Below are 23,311 nucleotides of genomic sequence, written 5' to 3' on the forward strand. Positions count from 1 at the left end.
TGCCTTGAGTTACCTGTTTTCTTAGGGCTTCTCTTGCTGTGATGAAACACAGTGACCAAAAGCAACCTGGGGAGAAGGAGTTTATTTCAGGTGAACTTCCAGGTATCAGTTCATCATTAAGAGAAGTCAAACTTCAATTCAAGCAGGAACCAGTAAATAAGAATTGCAACAAAAACTCTGCTTCCTGACTTGCTCCATATGGCTGCTAAGCCTACTTTCTTATACAACACATGACCACTTGCCCAGGGGTGACACGGCCCATAGTCATCTGGGCCTTCTCACATCAATCATTAATCAAGACAATGCCCAACAAACTCATATATTCCAGTTTAGTTGAAGCATTTTGTCAATTTCCATTCCCTCTTCTCAGATGACTCTGGCTTTTGTCAAATTAGCAAAAAATTAAGCAGGACACCTGCCATGATAAACTATATCCTTGTAGTGTGAGTAGGAATAAGCCCTTTCTCCCTTATTGCAATATTCAAGTGACTGAAAAAGAAACTAAGGTACAGATTCTCTCATTGGTGTGTATTAAGAACAAACAAATGAAAAGATGTTTGGTGAGGATGGAAGGTATACTGAAAGTTGTGTAAATTAAAGTTCTTAAGACATCAACCTAAACAAGGCTGATGTCTTTTTTATTGGGAGCATATTCAAGCTTTTGGTCTAATATCCACTTATCAGTGAGTGCATACCACCATTCACAATAGTCACAAATAATATAAAATACCTTGGTCTGACTCTAACGAAGCAAGTGAAAGATCTGTATGACAAGATCTTCAAGTCTCTGAAGAAAGAAATTGAAGAAGAACTCAGAAGATGGAAAGACCACCCATGCTTATGGAATGGCAGGATTAATATAGTAAAAATGGCCATTTTACCAAAAGCGATCTACAGATTCAATGCAATCCCCATCAAAATTCCAACACAATTCTTCATAGAGTTAAATACAGCAGTTTTCAAATTCATTTGGAATAACAAAAAACCCAGGATAGCTAAAACTATCCTCAACAATAAAAAGACTTCTGGGGGGAAATCACTATCCCTAAACTCAAGCAGTATTACAGAGCAATAGTGATTAAAAACTATATGGTATTGGTACAGAGACAGGCAGGTAGATCAGTGGAATAGAATTGAAGACCTAGAAATGAACCCACATAGGTATGGTCACTTGATCTTTGATAAAGAAGCTTTTCTCCAATGGGAAAAAAGATAGCATTTTCAGCAAATGGTTCTGGGTCAACTGGAGGTCAGCATGTAGAAGAATGCAGATTGATCCATGCTTATCACCCTGTACAAAGCTTAAGTCCAAGTGGATCAAGGACCTCCACATCAAACGAGATGCCCTCACTAACAGAAGAAAAAGTGGGGAAGAATCTCAATTACATGGGCACTAGGGAAAATTTCCTGAACAAAACACCAATGGCTTATGCTCTAAGAGCAAGAATCAACAAATGGGACCTCAAACAACTGCAAAGCTTCTTTAAGGCAAAGGACACAGATATTAGGACAAAACAGCAACCAACAGATTGGGAAAAGATATTTACCAATCCTACATCTGACAGAGGGCTAATATCCAAAATATACAAAGAACTCAAGAAGTTAGGCTCCAGAAGACCAAATAACCCTATTAAAAAATGGGGTACAGAGCTAAACAAAGAATTGACAGCTGAGGAATATCGAATGGCTGAGAAGTGCCTAAAGAAATGTTCAACATCCTTACTCATCAGGAAAATGCAAATCAAAACAACCCTGATATTCCACCTCACACCAGTCAGAATGACTAATATCAAAAACTCAGGTGACAGCAGATGCTGGCGAGGATGTGGAGAAAGAGGAACACTCCTCCCTTGTTTGTGGGATTGCAGACTGGTACAACCATTCTGGAAATCAGTCTGGAGGTTCCTCAGAAAATTGGCCAGTGCACTACTGGAGGACCCAGCTATACCTCTCTTGGGCATATACCAAAAAGATGCCCCAACATATAAAAAAGACACATGCTCCACTATGTTCATAGCAGCCTTATTTATAATAGCTAGAAGCTGGAAAGAACCCAGGTGCCCTTCAACAGAGGAATGGATACAGAAAATTTGGTACATCTTCACAACACAGCACTACTCAGCTATCAAAAACAATGACTTCATGAAATTCATAGGTAAATGGATTGAACTAGAAAATATCATTCTGAGTGAGGTAACCCAATCACAGGAAAACACACATGGTATGCACTCTCTGATAAGTGGATATCCACACACCATTCACCACATGAAGCTCAAGAAGAAGGATGACCAAAGTGCAGATGCTTCATTCCTTAAAAGGGGGAACAAAATGTTCATAGGAGGGGATATGGAGGCAAAGTTTAGAGCAGAGACTGAAGGAATAGCTATTCAGAGCCTGCACCACCTGTGTATACAGCCCAGGTATAGACAGGCACCAAAACTAGATAAGATTAATGAAGCTAAGAGGTGCATGCTGACAGAAACTGGATATAGTTCTCTCCTGAGAGGCTCAGCCAGAGCATGTCAAATACAGAGGCGAATGCTAGCAGCAAACCATTGAACTGAGAACAGGAACCCCATTAGAGGAATTAGAAAAAGGACTGAAAGAGCTGAAGGGGCTTGAAACCCCATAAGAACAATACCAAAGAACCAGAACTTACAGGGACTAAACCATTACCCAAAGACTATACATGGACTGACCCATGGCTCCAACTGCATATGTAGTAGAGTATGGCCTTGTCAGGCACCAATGGAAGGAGAAGGCCTTGATCTTGCCAAGGTTGGAGCCCCCGCCCCTCCAATGCAGGGGAATGTCGGGAGTCGGAACAGGGGGTGGATGAGGACATGAACACTCTTATAGATGAAGGGGAGGGGGATGGGATAGGGAACTTATGTTCAGGAAACCAGGAAAGGGAATAACATTTGAAATGTTAAAAAATCCAATAAAAGAAAAAAAGAAAAAAAATCCTACCGTTGTGTAATTAGCCATGTCTTTTTTTTTTTTTTCTGCTGCAATTCTGTGATTTCATTCATATGAGTTGTAAAAGAAGTTGATCAGTTTACTCATCTGTAAGGAAAGATGAATTCAAGTTTTTACGGTGGGCAAGATTTACCATGGTGGAATAAGTTCTGATTGGAGAGAGTTAAGCAAGACAGATGTGGAAGTATGTAGCTGTAGATTGTACTTCTACATACATACAGGTTATTGGAATGTGGCAAGCATCTGAATTTTGTGCTGAAATTGGTACTTTAAATTCTGAGCCTCTGATTTAGAGTAGTTGTGCGTGCATGTCCGTAGTTAGGTTTACAGAACAGTTTTTTTCTCAAACGCCTGGGTAAGCTTTATTTATATAATTTATAATCTTTAATCAGAAGTCTGTCTTTTCCACCACAATATTGATTGATCTTAAAATTCAGTTTGTAAAAGGTAATATTTTGAGTTTTTGATTCTGTTATATATTTGAAGTGTATAAAAAGAATAATTTGTAGTAGATAGCTTATAGGAAGCCTGTTAAACAAATTTAAATATTTATCCCTTCTTCAAATTTACGGGTTTGTTACCCAAAGCTAAAAAAGTTCAGAGAAATTCATGTGTATGTGTGAATTTTAAGCTGAATGACTGTGTTCTTATGATTTCTTCAAAGATATCTGCATCTAAATTTATGAGCTTTCATTTGATGAGTATACTTTAATAAAATCCAAATTTATTACTTGGAGATTTCTCTGAATTGTTTGGGATATATTATGATCAGTGAAATGACACTTGTTTGTGATCACAGAGTGTCATTAGTCCATATTTTAGGCGGTCTCTGTCTGTAATACATAAACTTGCCTCTTTATCAATATGCTTTCTAGGAATCATGTTTTAAAGCTGAGAATACTGATTTGAATTCAACCTTCCAATATCGAATTTGTTATTGAAGGTTGTATTTTTTTATTACAGATAAGCAACAATTAATTTTTAACGCCAAGCTAAAAGGGGGGAGTATCAACTAGTATAACAATTGTAAGCCTGCATCACCATATTAAAGGAAACAAAATGTACTGAATACATCCATTGAGAATGTGCATGGTATTCCTAGGTAACTCTACTAAGCCATAAAGCTAGACTTTCTGAAAGTTATGTAAGTGTAAATGTCATCGTAGGTGGCATTTCTTGAAAAACTGTCAGTGAAGATTTGAATCCATACCTCCTTTTACCTGCTAATAAATGTCTTGTAACAGAGTGCCATTAGTAATAGTTCTCTGTAACTGCATGAGACTTCATGTCTGCTTACACCATTGAAGTTGCATGTTTGATAAGGAACCATTGCAACATCTGACTGTTCGGAGGCCTCACTGAGAATGCTATTAGTGAATGTGCTGAGGAAACAAGAGGGAGGCAGCCATGAACTGAGGCTGAGAAGGAGCCCTCACGCTGTTGTTACTAGAATATGGTGTTTTGTCGTGATTCCTACACAGTCAGGGACCTTGAGTCCATGAGCATGCATGATGTGGTTTTTGCCTAATTGCATTTTGTTTTGTTTTTCTTTCTGTTCACAACCTTTTGCATTGTCATTTACTCCTTTACTTTTTATTGTACTGATAGTCATGTGATCAGCATGAATATTTAATTACTTTTTTTTATAATTTGACACTATGTTATGAAACTGTATAGGGAACAATGCTGGGCCATTTAATTGTGAAGCTGCTGATTTTATGTAGGTTTTAGGTAGAATGTAGAATGCGTTCTTTTCTGAACATATAGTAGATGACATCATTTTCTCAGAGTACGGTTTGATCATTTTGCATGGTTCCAAGCACTCCTTAACATACTTTTTCTCATAATAATTTGACTAGAGTTTGAAAATTATAAACTCATTTAAAAGAGAACATGATGCCTTGCATTTTTAAAGCTACTATTTAAATTATTTTAAGTTATCTGTGCATCCATTAAGTAAGTTTTGCAGAAGCATCCAATAGAATTTGTGGACTTAGAGTTCTAAAGGGTACTTAGAGCCTTAAAAAGAGTTTTATAAAACTTACTTTGGACTGTCGAATGTCTTTTTTACAAATTCTCTTTATGTAGTTTGATTCTCCTGTTGGTATGTTGTAGATATACAGAAATGGTGCAAGTAGTTACTATTGTAGAATTGTTTTCAGAGATTAAATATTTTAGATCAATGGTTCTCAACCTTCCTAATGCTGAGAACCTTGAATACATTTCCTAATGTTGTGGTGACCCACAGGATCAAATTATTTTCATTGCTACTTTCTAACTGTAATTTTGCTACTGTTTGAATCATAATGTAAGCATCTGTGTTTTCCAATAGTCTTAGGTGACTACTGTGAAATGGTTGTTCAGCTACCCAAAGGGCTGGTGACCCACAAGTTGGGAATCATTGTATTAGATACCGTAGGTCTATGTTCTTCACCATAGGCAATTAACTGTATCACTGTGATACCATCTACAGACAATGCTGAAATTATTGTAGAACTGTATTTAGAAAAACATCTAGCAAGGTAGAGTTTGCCTGTGGGTTGTAGCTTGCCAACTCTTACCCTAAATGACCGAGTCTTCCAAAATCTGATCTTCTTAATGAACAGTTAGTTTCTTTCCTTGCTTTGACATTAGCCTCATTCTAAATATGAGGACATAGACAAAGACTGTTGTGGAATTATTCTGTGAGGACATGTGTTTACTAGATGTGGAGAGATTGTAAGCTGATACCACAGATACAGTCCTTTAACCTAGCTTGTTACCACTTTGCCCTGGGGAGGGAACACTGGGAGTCGGGCATTTACATTTGCTGCTTCCCTGTTGTATTCCGGCCTCTGGTTTGTCTGCTTTAGCTCCTCACAGTGTTAGTCCCTCCCTCACAGCGTCTCTTCCTTGTCATCGTCCTTATCCTTCTACATTGCAGTCCTCCTTTGATCTCATATCTCTCTCTCAGCAAAGATGAATGAGGTCCTTAAACAGGAAGCCTTTTCTGTTCTATGATAGTTTCTTTTGAAAGCCAGAATAAAAAGGATAGTTTTCTCTATTATTTATAACTTTTGTAATTTCCAATTTAATGTGAACACTGGTTAAATTTTTGTAAAATATTTGCCAAAGTACATATATTCAGACATAATTTTTTTCTATATTTTAAAGTGACTTCAAACACTCAGCCCTAAATGGGGTGTCTCCATCAAATCCCTCCTCTCAGAGTTCAGGGAACCTCTAGGAAGAGTAGGTGCAAAGAGTAAAGGCCAGGGCGGATAGAGGACGCCAAGCAAACAAGGCCCTCTGAGTCAGCATGAGCATAAAGGCCTAATGACTCACAGAGATGGGAGCAGCATGCACAGGGCTTGCAGCAAATCTTCTCAGTGGATCATGGTCTCCAGTCTAATGTTGTTATGGGCTTCCTGAGTGTGCCCACAAGTGGGGCTCAGGTTCCTGTGCCTTCTCTTTCTTACTGTTGCTGATGATTCATCTTCTTCCTCCTTGATGTGCAGTTTCTGTTTTATATTATTTTATTTTATTTTTTAAATGAATGAATAAATTAAAACCGACCCAGGAGGGTAAAGTTAACGATTAAACTGTCATTTACATCTGCTGGGAGAAGTGGAGCATCACTGGGTACATCATCCAGGGCAGGCTTCATGTTCAGGAGCACTTGGCCAACCAACAGTGGACAACATAGGTTTTTTTTTTTTTTTTTCTGTGTGGTTTTATTAGTTACAGTTTGATGAGTTTCATTTTGTTTTCTTGGTTAATTTGGAGTTTTGTTTGCTTTTTGAGAAAGAACTTTAAGTTGAATGGGTAGAGAGAGGGAGAGGATCTGGAAAGACTTGGGGAAGGGAAAGAATATAATCAGAATATATTTAAACTTAAAGATTGTTTTATATAATAAACTATAATTAAGAAGGGGGATTTTGTTGAAAGAGTGCATTAAGATGTTTCTAGATTAAACTCTTGGTTAAAGGTGTGTTGAGCAGGATGAAGAGATGTCTGGCTTAAAAGAGCATTTAACTTAAAGGGCAAAGAACACTTGCTGCTCTTGCAGAGGGCCTTAGATTCGATGGCTCACAACCTCTGCTAACACAGTTTCAGGAGAGCCAATGCCCTCTTCTGGCTTCCACAAATACCAGGCACACTTGTAGTGTAGATACATACATTCAAATAAGCATTCATACACTTATAATAAAAAATAAACTAGCATAAAATAAGTAATAAATTTTTTTTTAATGAGTTAGGAAGATGAGCTGTTAGGCTTGTGCCTTAAAGTTCCAGTGTCTTCCTAGAGCATCACCACTAGAGAAAGGTTGGGAGGATTGAAAGAGCCGGAGGTTGTGGAAGACTGCTCTGAAGCAGCGTCTTCTGCTTACACAGACCCTTTGTGTTCAGCAACTCCGTCAGTATGGTTCCTGACAGAACCTGTACAAAAGTGAGAAATAGTTAATCAGTATAGATAGAGAAGTGACTCAGATCTGAGTGATGGTGAGTTTCCAGACTGTTGAATGAGAGTCTTAGAGACCTAGGATTCACGTCCACACAGATAGATCCAAAAGGACCATATTCTATGTGTTATGGTCAGAACTGAACTAAGTTTCCTGCTGGCTGTACAGACTCATTCAGAGTAGGACCTCCACACCCTCTTCTAATAGAAGTCCTGGTCCTAGAAAGAAGTCCTGGTCTTAGAGAGGAGCTATCCAAGAAACATTAAGAAATAAAAAGTAGGGGTAAGGAGTGAGTTTCCAAGAAGTGAATGAAAACAGCTATAAAAACAAGCTGGAACTGGGTATGGTGGTGCACAGCCCAGCACTCGGAAGGCAGAGACCGCAGAGCTCTTTGAGGCCAGCCAGATGTGCATAGCAATTTCCAGGAGAGCCAAAACTACACAGTGAGACACTGTGTCAGACAAAACCTAGAAATTAACAATATAAACAACAAGGCTATATAACAAAAACATATACTTGTAAAAATGAACTGATTTGAAGTCTAGGACATAAGCGATTCCTTTTTGGAATTTTAAAATGCATAAACGAGATAAATTCCAAATTGTATACAAAGAATGAATTGCTGATTTAGCACAGTTTGAAGAGTCTGTTCATTTATAGATACTGAACATCAGGTACTGCTATAAATTTATGTTTTTAATCCTCAAAGGGAACCCTGTTCACTTAATAAATGTCATACTCACTCTATCAATCACTGTATTATTCACATCATTATGTATCAGTTATTCCAAAACAAACTACATTTATCATCTCGCTTGGGTCTATGACTGGGTGTTCCTCATGGTACTTTTGGCTCCAAGGAAGCCCAGAGAAGGCCTCACGGGAGACTGCCACAGGTTTTCAGCTGGGGTTCTGTCCATCTCAGAGCTGACTGTGTCCAGAGAACCACCTGCCAGGCTCGCTCCCCGGGAACCTGCAGAATTCCTCAGACCTTAGATCTCTCTCTTTCTTTTGTTCTGTTCAAGTCTTAAACTGATTAGATGCACACTAGGGAGGGCATTCTGCCCCATCCACTTATTTAAGTGTTAGTCTTGCGCAAGTGTAATGTTTGATCAAGTATCTGTGAACTCCGTGACTCCGTCATATCCCATCACCAGTCACCTCTGCTGCACACAGTTTGTTAAGAATGAGTCCCTCTGAAAAGAGGAAGTCAGCTCTGTGCCTGGAAGGCAAGTGTCTGGGATAATATGTGAACATATTTTTCAAACCACTGCAAACACTGGTACTTGGGAGAGTCTAGCATTTATTGAACAGAAGTTACAGAAGAAAGGAAGTAGGAGTGTCAGAGAATTAATAGTGGAAGTGAAAATTACTATAGCTAGTTCAGGCTCGTTAAAAAGACACAGTACATTAGTGAAGACAAATGTGACGTCATCGCACTGCTAGTTGGATAATATGGTGACCCTTAAAGTTAACCTACCTTGATGTGGCCCGTCTAAAAATTGCGTAAGATCATCTTACAAGTATCGCATTATATTGGAAACAAGGTATAAAACCAAGATAAACTTTTGTTTAGCTTTAAAAAATTAGTGGGGTAACAGAATGAAGTCTAGTATTTTCTAAAGATTTTTGTAATTAGTATTTTATTTTGCTTTAAGTGATTTTATTTTTAGGAAGTACTTCATTACTACATTCCTATTGAGAATTATCTGGGGTTCCTTTTCCCTTTCTGAATACATATACGATTCAATAATTTGTTTCAATTAAAAAGAAAGTTTGCCATGCACATCACATTTGAGTAATTCTCTTTTAATAAAAGAGAAACTAAAATGTCTTTTTCCCTTTTTTATTTTTTATAGTTGTTGATGGTAGGCATGTCATGATTTGAATTGATACCTTAAATGTATTTTTAGGGGCTTGCAATATGGTCTCGTGGCTAAGAGCACTTGATGCTCAAGTATGAGAACTTAACTTCAAGCATCTGTACCCATCCATGTAAATGGCAGAGCCCTGTCACATGTGCCTGGAGCCTCAGCACTGGGTACAGCAAGGAGAAGGCAGGCAGATCCCAGGAGCTCCCTGACCAGCGACCCAAGCTGAAATGACAGTGACATTGAAATGACAGACCGTGTCTCAAAGGAGTGAGGTGGAGATCAGGGATAAAGAAAGAAAGTAGAAATCCTTCTCTGGCCTCAGCTGTCTAGCATACCTTTGGATGTTTGGTGGTCAGACATTTTCATTGCAGAGGATAGATGGGATTAAATGGCAGAAACATGACTAGAAAGTGCATGTTAGATATGATTCCGTCAGCATCTGCTACTGACAGGTGCTCAATGGTTGTTGGTATCTTTGTCAGCAAAGAGAATCCTTTGACATTAAAGTCACCAGCTCAGCCCTGATTTGGGGTGACTCTATTGGCAGTTCCATCAGACTGCAGCTGATCAGTGAATGTCAGAGCTGCTGCTGCTCTTGAGAAGTGCCACCAGCCCCCTGGGGGCTGCTCCCCCCTCACTGTCACTCCGGCTTGTACACTCTCTCTCTACTTCTAGCTCTCTCTCTCCCCCCCATTGCTCCCAAGCAGACTCCAAATGCTTACCTGAGAAATAAACTGATAGGCCATGGGGAATACAGATGTCTTTAGACTATGTAAAACCGTACTAAGTGATGACTTACATGGAGACTGCTAATGATTACCTTGAAACCAAGCCAGTCAATGGTGGGAGCACCTGGGGACTCATTAAACGGCATTTGTGGACTCTGTAACCTAGGTTTTCAACTGTATCTCAGGAAAAGCAGTGACAGCCTTTAATGTCTAATTGACCCCTTCTCTTTGTTTCACGTTCATTCACTTTCCGCCGTTGCCTCTGATGTGCTCCCCGATGGCAGCAAACAGCACTGCTGAGCATTTTGAACTTCTGTGCAGAGCTTCAGCACCTCAGCCTGGGCAGCTGCGTGATGGTAAGCACGTGGAAATTCTTTACTCAATGGCCTCCTTCTCTTTTTGTTCCCATGGGTGAGGTTTACATGACCCACTCCACCATATACATCTCCATATACTTTTACCCCACATTCGAACTGTTTCTCCCTTGAAGTGGAGGGTATGTCTTGAAGGACTTAACTTTATCACAAAACAGGGCAGTGTAGTGTGGTGGAAAGAGCTCCGTCTCCAGCTGCTTACATTCTTCTTGCTCTGGTGAGATTAATTCTCAGAAATAAATATGATAGATCATAGTGTGTTACTACTGTGCAGTTTTTTTACTCCTTTGTCAGGTACAATACAAGATTGATTCCCTGTATTAGGACTCTGTGTGTTTCATTTGCTCTTTTTAAAATTTTGCTACTCTGAAATCCAGATGCCTGAGTCTTAGATTAGAAAACTTCACTAGGCCTTTAAGACTTAAACTGTAGCTTTATGTCTATAGAAGAGGTAATGAGAAAAGGAACATTTGTTTCATCTAAACTACATAATTACATGCTTTATGAATTATTCTGAGACTTAAGGGATAGTTGAACTGTTGGGATCTGTGTGTGCACATCTACACATGCACAGAAGTGAGTCTTCCTGTGGAGTAATCCATTATTATATCCTCCAGTACCTACAACCAAAGCAGAAGTAAGAGATTTCCAGACTTGTCCAACATTGCAGCCACTTAGTAGCGAGCTGTAAATAAGATGGCAGTCAAAGAAATCTGGTATTCTAGTTTTGGATCCTAATTGGACATCTTTATAGTTTACCATTTGCTTCAAAGATGTCCAGAAATTGACAGTGTAGCCTAGAGAAACCTTGTATTGGGATTATGTAAGGCAATATACAGAACATCTTGTGTTCTGTAATCCCAGTGCTTAGGTCTTATAAAGTGTAAGCATGGACTCAAACAGTCCCAGTTTCCAGGGCCAATCTTCGTAACCCACTGGATTCACGTACTTGAGTCCAATTCTTACCTTTGTAAGCCATTTTGTAGTCTTCTTTGGAGCTCTCCTGTAGCTCTACTGAAGGAGCCTAGTGACTTGATGGCAGTTTCTATGACAACAGATCAGCTGCTTGACTCTTTACTAGCCTACCCCACTAAGATTGGTAAGGGACCTATTTAATTTTACTCAAAATATTCTATTGTTTGTTATTACCACCCCACTCTTAAATTGGGGCATCATTTTCTGGGAAATTAGGCCTCTGGCCACAGGTTGTGTTGGAATTTGTGTGTGTGTGTGTGTGTGTGTGTGTGTGTGTGTGTGTGTGTGTGTGGTGTGTGTGCGCGCGCACATATATACATAAATATTCATAGTTAAAATTACCTGTATTTTAATTCAGTGTTTCCTAAATTGATCTGTGCAAAATTAGCCCTGAAGAATTTTCAATTATAAAAGCGTTTACATATGAGAATAGAGCAAGGATTCCTAATCAAAATTAGGAAGTGACACTAGTGTTTTCCCTATAAAGAAATTATTTGCCTTTGCTCCACTCTTGTTTCCCAGTCTTCCTGAATGCTAAACTCACTTTCCCATAGTATGTCTATTAGAATGTAGCTCACTATGGGAAATGGAGCTGTCAGTGAGCTGTTTATTAAATTAAGTGTGTGGTTACTGGTAAGATAGTACTACACTGATCCACATGACTAACACACACAAGGGCTTCTAACAGGTGCTGGCACTCTTTGTAAACTGATTTTTCCTCTAATTGGTGAAGAGGATAAAACAGTTATTTTTTAATAGATGAGTGGTTCTTCAGTTTAAACTTCTCCTTTTGTTTACTTATTTTCTCTTAGTTTAAATTCCCAAGCATTACAGGATCACATGAACTCATGTCCAACAGCCTTGGCAGGACGGTTGTCTCAGAATTTGGCAGCAACTGCCCATTTCTCGATCACTTTGGTTTTGCTTGATGTACATAAACACACCTCTTCCCCAAGGAGTGCTCACCTCCGTCTCAAGCATCAGCCACAGCAGCTCTGAGAAGAGTTGAATGCCGCCTTTCCCTTTGGAAGTGTGCTTGTAGCTAGCACCGCAGACATACTTGCTTTGGAGAAGCCGTGTTCCCAGCACACCTCCAGCGGTACTGGGACACCATCCATATTCATCCAACTTAAAGTGTTATTATCCATCGTAATAGACAATAGCGGCCATGTAGGTAATAAAGCCCCCAGAGTAATCTGAAGCTTGCTTTAGCAATTCATTTCAGTCTTTCATCTTTAAAGTATTTTATCAAGTTTGTAAGCAAGCATACCAATTAAAGTTAGGTAAAAACTACTAATGACTGTTTCTACAAGATTGTTTATTTCTCTTCTCTGTAAATGGAATGTAGGAGGTCAGCGATCCAGGCTGATTTGCCAACCTGACTCTACATTCCTCTGAGAGGTCTACACTCTGCTCTTAAAGACTGTGTGTTCACACATTTGATATCAAGGTTAGGACTGGAGCTCGGGCCATCTCCTTCCCATGTTAAACTGTAGGGACCCGGCAAAGGTGCAGGACCCTCCCTGAAGGACTCTTTCTAGAAGTATCACACCTTTGCAGATGTATTTCCTACTATACAGAACTTAGTCATATGGCTCACTTTGCAGCATGGGAGGATAAGAAATACAGTCAGTATTCTGAGTAGTCGTGAGAGCAAACAAAATTGAGATTAAAAGTAAAAACTTGAATGAGTGTAGTTCTGTCTTTACTTTCTACCTAGTCAGGCCCATGAAGGGGAACAAATGTGTAGAAAGAGAACATATGTAATCTCCTGAGCACTCTACATTCATAACTACATTCTACTGCCATGCTGTCAAGTCTGCTAGATGATGGCCAGTTGGAAATATTCTAGTTTCCATTTTGTATGATGTAAATACAGGATACATGCCAAATTTTGAAGGCTTAGTTCCAAAACTGTAAAAAATTGTAATGTCTTAATATTGATAACATGTTGAAATGGTAGTGTTACAGCTAGAGAAGATGTTTAAAGTTAATTTTGTTTCTTTTTGCCATTTAAAGGGTACCTAAAAATGTCCATGAGTTCTTTGCATTATTTGGTGTTTCTTGAAGTAATTTAAAGTTGCCTGGAATCTGCTTGCATTTCCTTAGGTTTTCTGTTAGTTGTTTGCCTCTAGTCAAGCTGTCTTCTTTCTGATCGGTCCTTGGTTACTAAATGATTATCTGTATCATGAATTAAGTCCTGGAGACTTTAATCCTTAATACTGGTTAGCATAGTATTGTCTAAAGTCCTTTTGTATTGTATGTTTAGTCTATAAATTTTCTTAACCCCAAACTACTCTCTTAATTAGTATTTACAGCATTTCTACACACTTTTAGAGACTACCAAAGTATACACCTTTGTTAGGGAAAGATGACGAACCCAGCTAAGTACGTTAGTCATACACAAAGTAGGAGAAGCTAGACCCTACCAACAGGTACCAGTGGCAGCGTTCAAACACTAGGCACAGAATAATAACACATACTCCTCAGATCGTTCTTGAGAGACAGGATTGCTTTGGAACTTAACTCCTTAATATTCTACTTTGTTCTAGTACATGAATCTTAAGTGATTTCTTTTTGCTTTGTGTGTGTGAGTGTGCATATGTATGTGAAAATGTTCATGCACATACATGTGTACACAGAGGTCATTGATACCCAGATGTTACTGTGGGCATCTTCAATAGCACTTCACTGTATTTTTGAGACAGGGTCTCTCACTAAACCCAACATTCACCTGTTTGGCTAAACCATCTGGCCACGGACTTGTCCTCCTGTCTCTCTCAATGCTCTGATAGAGGTATATACCCCGCCCTGGGCTCTCCACGGGTGCTAGGGAATCACATTCAAGTGCTCATGTGCACATGACAAGTAAGCTCTTCTCTACACGAGTCGTCTGCTTAGCTCATTACTCTCACTTTTTATGAAGCACCGAGAGATCTAGGATGAGTAAGCTAATGTGTATTGACGAGGACATGGGTGTGTTTATTTGAAGGCAACAATGAGGTGATTAAGAATGTTCTAGGCAGTTTATGTTTCTGCCTGTGCTGTGTAACATGTTGGAACTGTTTGATCTCCAGATTGAAGACTATGATGTGATAGCCAGCATGATTGGAGCCAAGTGTAAAAGCCTCCGGACCTTGGATCTCTGGAGATGCAAGAATATTACGGAGAATGGGATCGCAGAGTTGGCTTCCGGGTGTGCTCTTCTTGAGGAACTTGACCTTGGCTGGTGCCCCACCCTTCAGAGCAGTACTGGGTGCTTTGCCAGACTGGCACGCCAGCTCCCAAACTTGCAGAAACTCTTTCTTACAGCTAACAGGTCTGTGTGTGACACAGACATAGAAGAACTGGCATCTAATTGTACCAGATTACAGCAACTGGACATATTAGGTAAGAGTACAATATATAAATTTTTTAAAGTTTGCATACAAAATGGTGGGTTTTATAATGGGATTTTCATACCTATATATCATTTACTTTATTCTTACTCATTCCCTTTTTCCAAAAATCCTTCCATTACACTACAGCCACCTTCTTGGGCTCTCCTTTCCCCCAAGTAGTACCTGCTTTTGCCTTCATGTAAATGCATTCCATTACTCTTTTCTGCCCCTGTACTCCCTTAGCATCTCTTCCATTCTTCTCCCTATCATAGGAATTCTAACTTCAACGTCCACACATATATGTGAATGTAAATCTAGAATACACATGTGAGAGAGAACCTATGGTATTTGTCTATTGTAGCCTGGTTTATTTTACTTAGCATAATTATCTTGAGAGGCATCATGCAAATGTGCATGAATTTTTATGCAAATGTGGTGATTTCAGTTTTTTTTCTTCATAGCTTCATAAAATTACATGCATATATTTACCAGAATTTCTTCATGCTTTGGTCCTTTGCTAGAAGTCTAGGCTGGTTGCTGTTACTGCTGCAAATAGTACAGCAATAAACATGGACATGAAGGTATCTCTCTGCCGTGTGTTGACCTGAGTCCTTCAGGAGTCATGTAGTTCAGTCTATGTTGCTTCTGTTTGTAGCTTTTGAGGAGCCTTCGAGGCTGTACAGTTTCCATTCTCATCTTTCCTCATCATTAACATTGGTCGACATGTGTTGTCATTTGCTTGCAGAGAGCCATTCTTCCTGAGTAGGGCATTGGGTGGATAGAAGCTTAAAGCAGTTTTGATCTGTGTTTCCTTGGTGGTTAAAAATGCTAAACACTTTTTAGATATTTAGTGAATAATTGTACTTCTTTTTTTGAGACTATCTGCTTAGTGCCTTAGCCAACTGATTAACTAGATGGCTTCCTCTTCTGGTGGTGTTTGTGTATTTCCTTATATAGGTTCCAGCCTCCTTTCCAATGTACAGTTGGCAAGACATTTATCCTCCCATTCTGTAGGCCGTCTCTACTCTAGTGATTATTTCCTCTGTTATGCTGAAGGTTTTAAATTTCCTGTAATCCTATCTGGAATAGATCTCTTAGAATCCAAAAATATCTTGGAGTTATTTTCTGTATTGGATATTGGAGTCTTTTTCACAAAGTCCTTGCTATACCTACATATTGAAGTGTTCTCCTGGGTTTTCATCTGGCACTTTCAGAGGTCTTCTGTTAAGGTCTTTGATCCATTCTGAATTGATTATTGTGGATGAAAAGAGATAGGGATCAAGTTTCATTTCTTCCTTCTACAGGTGGATTGCTAGTTTTCCTAGAACCATTTATTGCTAATGTGTGTTTTTGGCAATTGTTGCACCTATGTTCATCAGAAAAACTGTTCATTAGCACTTTTCGTTGTTGCGGTGGTCTTATCCAGTTTAAATAACAGGGCAGCAGTGGCTGTACATAGTGAATCTGGTAGCTCTCTTTCTTGTCTTTTATGTATTGTTATTTTAGTTTGCATTGACTTGTATCTTGATCTCCATTCTTCCATGCTGCCTAGTGCTTTTGAATGAATCTGCTAAGGCATCAATGTATCAAGAGCTTATTTGTTTGAGGGATCTTTTATTTTTCAAGGTAAAAAAAAAAGTAAAATATTTAAACTTTTCTCTTAAAACTACCTGAGCTGTTTTTCAAGGTTCTGATATATTGTGTTTTAAATGTCATTTGATTTAGGAATTAAAAAAAAAAAAACTTCCTTGATTATTTTCAGTGACTCTATTCATTGCTCAAAAATGTTCAGTTCCCTCTTCTTCTGGGGACCATGCCTAGTGGCACTCAGGAGGGTCCAGCGTTTGACAACCGTCATAGACTTCCTACAACACAGCCACTCACCAAACGAGGCTGTCTGGAACCCCTGGCAACAGGACTGTTCACCTTTACACCTAGAAGGTCGGGAAAGCACCTAAATCCACATGTGGCGTATGCCCAGGCAGACTGCGAGGGGTTTGTGCTGTGAGACCCAAAGTCCTTATGAGATTGTCTGAGACAAAAAGGCACATCAGCAGGGCCTATGGTGATTCTGTGTGTGCCAAGTGTGTCCGTGACAGGATCAAGCGGGCTTTCCTTATTGAGGAGCAGAAAATTGTGAAAGTGTTGAAGGCACAAGCACAGAGTCAGAAAGCAAAATAAATACGCAACTTTTTTAAGTAATAAAAATCAAGACTTGGGGAGCTGGAGAGATGGCTCAGCGGTTAAGAGCACCCGACTACTCTTCCAGAGGTCCTGAGTTCAATTCCCAGCAACCACATGGTGGCTCACAACCATCTGTAAAGAGATCCGATGCCCTCTTCTGGTGTATCTGAAGACAGCTACAGTGTACTTATATATAATAAATGAATAAATCTTTAAAAAAAAAATCAAGACTTGGTCTAAAAACAATGTTCAGTCCCCAAGAATTTCCATTGTTTTTCTTCCTGTTGATTCTAGTTTTATTCTGGGTCCAGTCAGAAAAGTAAGGTTCATATGAGTCGGATTTTCCATTTTTATTAAGGACAGAAAAATGAATCCATTTGTAAAATGAATTCAACTTGGCTTTTTAATTTTTTTGTTTAACTCTTGACTAAAAAAATCCTAAATCACTGCCCCTGGCAATTCTAGATTTTAGGAATTGTTCTACGACCAGGTAGCTCTGCTGAGAATTCCTCAGAGTCCGGGAATTCTGTCTGCCTTCCCTGCGTCTGTCCACAGGGAACCCAGGCCAGGGGCACCTGCAGTGCCACTGCTGGTGTAATTTTTCCCACAGATCAGGACAGTACATGAACTCAGAACTGTCTTTGGCAATATGTCAGTACCGATAAAAATTAGTCTCTAAAGTACTTGCATATCCTTTCCTCTGTATTTAATACTCATCAAAGGAAAACCTGGAGATGTTTAGCATCTGGGCTTGGTTTTGGTTTATGATACATTCATAGATGATGCTTATATCGCTGGACATGACTGATTCTGACTAACCTTAAACAGGAAGCCCTACATCATTTTTACACTTTGGATCAACTGCTTCACTTGTGAAATATTTTGCCTGATCTTCACAGCTAAGGGAGTTGTAGTATTGTCTTTTCATAGATGAAACCCAGCATTTCCTAAGAGATACAACCAAGCCGCAGGCCTGAGATGTCGATCCTGTATTTCAGTACTCTGCTTTGTGCAATTCTCCTGACCGCTCATTTTCATATTTCTTTTCCTTGTGACCTGTCTCCTGCTTGACTTATCCTAGTTCTTTTATGGTATTCTAAGTCTTCCAGAATATTTAGAAATATTTTGAAAACTCCCAGAAGCTGTCATGGTTCCCAAGAATAATGAAAGTCAGCCACGACCGTTAACGGTGATATAAGGTTCACTTTAGTAGATAGCACCATGTTATTTAAATCTGTTTTGCAGCTCTTTCCTAAAAACAATGCAAGCTATATAGTAACTATGAACAATATTCATAGTCTGAAAGAGATGCTATCGAACCACAAAGGAGTCAGTCACACTGACTGGGCAATGGCCATCTGTGATGAGCAGTGGCGGTCAGTTGTCAGAGGCCCCACTTCTTTCTATTAAACCTAAGAATGACTCTGCAGGGGTAGAAAGGGGACCCTGTCTGGGGAAGCACAGAGGCCAGCAAGAGGTAGGCAGAGAGGGTGTTAAGTGGGCAGTGGGGCAAAGAAGAACAAAGTATAATGATGTGTGTACATATGAAAATACCATACGAAACCCATTACTTTATATGGTTAACTTGCTATGTTTCTGTTACTTTTATCATTGGGTTTTCTTTCTTTCTCCAGTACCAAAATCCTTAAAGTAAGGATTTTAAAATAAGGAATCTGTTAATTCAAAGTAAAGCAATAGTGATTGTCTCCATCATTGTCGGTGGATTATGAGGGTTAAATGACATACTTGCCTTATTGAGACCCTGCTTTATGTACAAAGCGGAATAAGATGCCATGTTTTCCCACCTTCTCATAGTTCATAAGCTAGGAAGAATGAGGGAAAACAAGTGTATAAGTAATGCAAGCTGGCAAGTCTATTTTGTTGGTGCCTAGGGTGTGGGGAGGCAATCTAAGGAACACCTTTCTTTTAAAAGTTATTAGACACTCTGAAGAGACCATTCAAAAGTGAGTAGGAAATTAAGTAGAAGGAACAGCATGAAACAAAAGCATAGGAGATGACAGTTCAGGAAGTAGCCAGTCTGACGTGGCCTGGCATGGCCACTTTCCTGCAGAGTTTGAGATGAGTGAGGAGACTTAGGTTAAAGTAAGGTTAGTGAGCTGTAGAAAAACAGAGCAGATAAACTAGAGAAGGAACAGGTCAAAATCCCAGGAATCCGGTGTTGTAATATTCCGCTTAACAGAACTCTAAATGTGATATACAATCAAGATGGGGTGGACCCTGCCCCGATGGAGCTAGCTGCCTGAGCAGACTGTGTCTTCTGTGGGAATAGAACACGTGCCAAGTAGTTTGGAATCATACGATGGGGAACTTTGGTCTAATTAAAATTTAAATCTCTAATTTTCCGCATTGTTTATCATCATTTATTAGGGAACATACTTCTGATTGGCAGGACCAAGAAATAGAAAGCAGTTACTGTCTGGGTGAAACCAGACAAAAACTTCCAGCAAACTGAAGAGTGGAGTTGCAGTTCTCTGATCTCACTTACTTGAAGCCCATTTTATATAAATTATTATGAAAATACACTTTTATGCCTCAGGTCTCATGCTTAGAATCTACAGTCAGATCTCTGAAGGGATTAGAACAGTCATAAAAAAACAAAACAAAACAAAAACAAAAACAAAAAACCACAGAAGCCATTTTCTTTCTCTCATTTTTTAAAATTAATTCTCTGATCATGTTTGTCTTCCTTAACTCCTCCAAAACTCTTCCCATGTTCCTACCCACCCAACTTTATGTGTTTCTCTCTCTCTCTCTCTCTCTCTCTCTCTCTCTCTCTCTCTCTCTCTCTCTCTCTGTGTGTGTGTGTGTGTGTGTGTGTCCATCTGTCTGTTTGTCTCACTTTCTTACCAAAAACAAAGCAAAAAATCTTCACAAAAACAAAGAAGCAAAACAGTCACCAATAAGACAAAAGGTAATGCCAAAATGAACCAAAAAGTCCACAAAATCACATGGAGTCTGTGTTGTGATAACCCACTACTCCTAAGCATGGAGCCTGCTCTGAAGGGTAGTTGGTATAACCAATGGACACTCCATTAGAGGAAACTGATTTCTTTTAAGCAGTAGGTATCCATTGCAAGTATCTTTAGCTTACAGATATGAGCCTATGTGTCCTCATCTTCCTCTCAGTGATGGACCCCATTAGGTTTGAACCTGTGAAGGTCTTGTGTGTGCTGCCATAGTCTTTCCCTTTCCTTCCCTACATGCTCCTCCTGCCCCTGTCTTCTGCACCACATCAGGGTATATTGAAAAGATAGATTCCTCCTGCTTATGCCTGTTCTCTTCTCATAATAGCCATCAGTACTGCCCAGGGCGCACAGCCAAACACAACAGTGCCATCCCAGCTTTCTATGTCCTTGGGGCTTGGTATTTATGGATTTGAAGACTTTGCCAATCCCAATTTCAGGGGAAGTCTGGGTGGGTTTAGCTTGGAACCAGGTGCAGACAGGTGGCAGGAAGTTCCAGATGCTGAGAGAGAGATGGGTGTGGAAAGAACAAGGCTTGTGTTTTCCTGGTCTGGGAGTGTAGATTAGTATAGAACACTTGCTTAGTTACACAAGGTTACAGGTTTGAATCCCAAGCACTATAGAAACAAAATGACTCAATCCTAATAACTTTGTCAGTAGATATGCATATGTGTTATGATAGTGATTCTTTCCTCCAAAAAAAAAAAAAAACTGTAATTAAACCAGGGTGTATTTTGTAAAGAACATCTCTTGGACTCATGTAACATTTGGTATCTATTAAGTGCCTATCGTGTGTTAGATGCCTTTCATAATTTATTAAATTTACCTTCCAACTGGATATCCTATAATACTCCAAATTGAACACAGACAGAAGTCACTTGTCATCCTTGATCTGCCTTCCAGCCACCCACCATAAGACAGTGAGTTGTGCTGGGTCATTGTTTGTGTCCTGGCCAGTGGCACCTGACACCAGATGTGTCCTGCCCATTGTTCTGTTCCCAGGCCTGAAACAGGTTCTCAAGGCCATTAGGCTAGTTGCTCAGTTGTGATTGGAGCGTGAAATATTAGCCTTGCTGCCTAGTGGGGACCACAGGGGTTGCCATGAGCTAAGTAAGGCGAGATGTGCAGATCCTCTTGCACTGGGGTAATGAAGTAAAGGAGAGACAGTCAGAAGCACTACAGTTGCAGTGGACACAGTGGATGAAAGAGAATTGGCAAGGTTCAGATTCCCAATGTCAAGTCGTCTAAGATACTCAGTGTTTCTTTTGTTAAGCCAAGCCATTTAATATGAAGTATTTTGTTTTTAAAAGTGCTTTGCTTTAAAAGTTTGTTTATCTTATACAAGCTTAAAATAAAGGAGCTCATTATTAGGATGTTTTTATAAATGCTTTGTTTTTTTAAACAGGAACAAGAATGGTAAGTCCGGCCTCCTTGAGAAAACTCCTGGAATCTTGCAAAGATCTTTCCCTACTTGACGTGTCCTTCTGTTCTCAGATTGATAACAGGGCTGTGTTGGAACTCAACGCAAGCTTTCCAAAAGTATTCATAAAAAAGAGCTTTACTCAATGAGTCCACACCCACTCACCACTAAAATCATGCTTTGGTGGCTCTTGTGGGCGGTGGTTTTGTTTGTTGTTTAGTTTTTATTATACTGAGAATTAAGACATTTATAGAATGTAAACTTAAATGTAAAATTATCTATTGAATCAAGTAAAAATGTAAAGAATGCTCCTTAAAATATTGCAGGCACTTTTCTTTAGGAATGTATGAATCTCTGATGTTATTTCCTATCATGTGATCAGTGGTATGCTTTAATCAGTAATTGTATGTTAAAGGAATAATATGGAAATATTCTAATTTATTTTAAGGGAAAAAGTAATCATAATATTTATGAAAATAAAGTTGATTTTACACATCTTTCTTTGTAATGAGTCATTATTAAGCCATATGAGCTGGCAAGTGTTTTGTTTGTTATACAAATTGGGAGAGCCAGTTGAGAAGGGGAACATGGAAATTATAAGTGCTTACCTAGTGCTAAAGTACTACCAAAAAAGTAAGTGAGAAGAATCAGTGGGAGAGACTCATTTAAATATAATTGTTTTGTCGTTGTTGTCATTGTTTAGTCATTTACTTTGAGACAAGGCTTTCCATGTAGCCCAGGCTAGCCTCAAACCCAATATCATCAGGCTGCTTTTGCTTCTGAATGAGATGGTTTTCAAGCTGACATATTAATTGTTAGGCTGGAAAATTGTTACTTTTCCCACTTCTATCTGCATTTTCTTTGGATGCGGATATATAAAAGCATAGATAGATGTATTCAAGTATAAGATGTAAACTACTGACTGAAGTAGTTTTCCAACTGCTGAACAGATGCCTTCAGACTTCTCAGGTATGTGGATAACAACATATATGGATTTCATTTCTATTTTTCTATAATTCAAAAATTAAGTAATTACAATTCAGCTGTAGTTCAGGGTCAGGAGGAGAGGGAAAATGTGTTACATAATGAATTTATTGAATTCTCCTCTTTGGACAGTAGACAAAAATGCTCTGTGGCCTTCAGAGGCCCTATTAACCCTGTAGTATAACAGAGTTTTTCTACCCAACACAGAAATGTGATATTCTAACATCCATGTGCCCTGCAGTAATTCTGTAGGATTGTGTTGTTTCGTTATCCCCTTAATTTTTTTTTATCTTTATTAACTTGAGTATTTCTTATTTACATTTTGATTTTTATTCCCTTTCCCGGTTTCCAGGCCAACATCCCCCCCCTCCCCCTCCCCCTCCCCCTCTCCATGGCTGTTCCCCTCCCCATCCTCCCCCCATTACCGCCCTCCCCCCAACAATCACATTCACTAGGTGTTCAGTCTTGGCAGGACCAAGGGCTTCCCCTTCCACTGGTGCTCTTACTAGGATATTCATTGCTACCTATGAGGTTGTGGTTATCCCCTTAATTGTATTTTAATTTCTAACACTGTTTCTATGTTTGAACTGCTGTTTCTCCTTGCATTAGATGAATGTAGCCAGCTAGTAGCCACCATGTTGGACATGTGGATGAGGAACATTCTCATCATTGCAAGAAGCTTTTTGGATAGCAACGGTTGAAATGTTCTCATAGCATAATTCATTTACAAAAATGCACATTAGCAGAGACTATCTCCAGGCAGTTTTTAAGATACTCTCACTAGTACATATATAAGGGCACTTTTTCATTCGAAGGTGTTAAGCTACTAAATTTATACATAAGCAAATGGCAGACATTGAGCATATATTTATTTAATAACTAATGTATGTATTTTGAGTTGTCACATTTTAAAAGTGTGAATGTCATACATTACTATTACTATGTTTATTCTTATTTAGACCCTAAGAATGGCATATGAAATGTAAA

At 39.1% G+C, this 23,311-nt stretch overlaps 1 protein-coding gene across 12 annotated transcripts in view; it reads left to right on the top strand.

The window, feature by feature from the left end:
* The window catches only part of Fbxl4 (F-box and leucine-rich repeat protein 4), a 73,777-nt gene extending 51,940 nt beyond the window's left edge, over positions 1-21,837 (top strand). For 5 of the 12 annotated variants that reach the window (NR_172642.1, XM_087548833.1, XM_087548831.1 and 2 more), the window contains 3 exon segments: positions 10,308-10,379; positions 14,450-14,762; positions 21,326-21,837. Coding sequence is in view for 11 of the 12 variants with exons in the window: in XM_087548833.1 (XP_087404959.1) it covers positions 10,308-10,379; positions 14,450-14,762; positions 21,326-21,489 (549 nt within the window). In the remaining variant the exon portion in view is untranslated. 12 annotated transcript variants of the gene reach the window in all.
* The last annotated feature ends 1,474 nt before the right edge of the window (positions 21,838-23,311 follow it).

The sequence above is a fragment of the Rattus norvegicus genome, chromosome 5, assembly GCF_021556685.1.
Source record: "Rattus norvegicus strain SHRSP/BbbUtx chromosome 5, alternate assembly SHRSP_T2T, whole genome shotgun sequence".
NCBI lineage: Eukaryota > Metazoa > Chordata > Mammalia > Rodentia > Muridae > Rattus > Rattus norvegicus.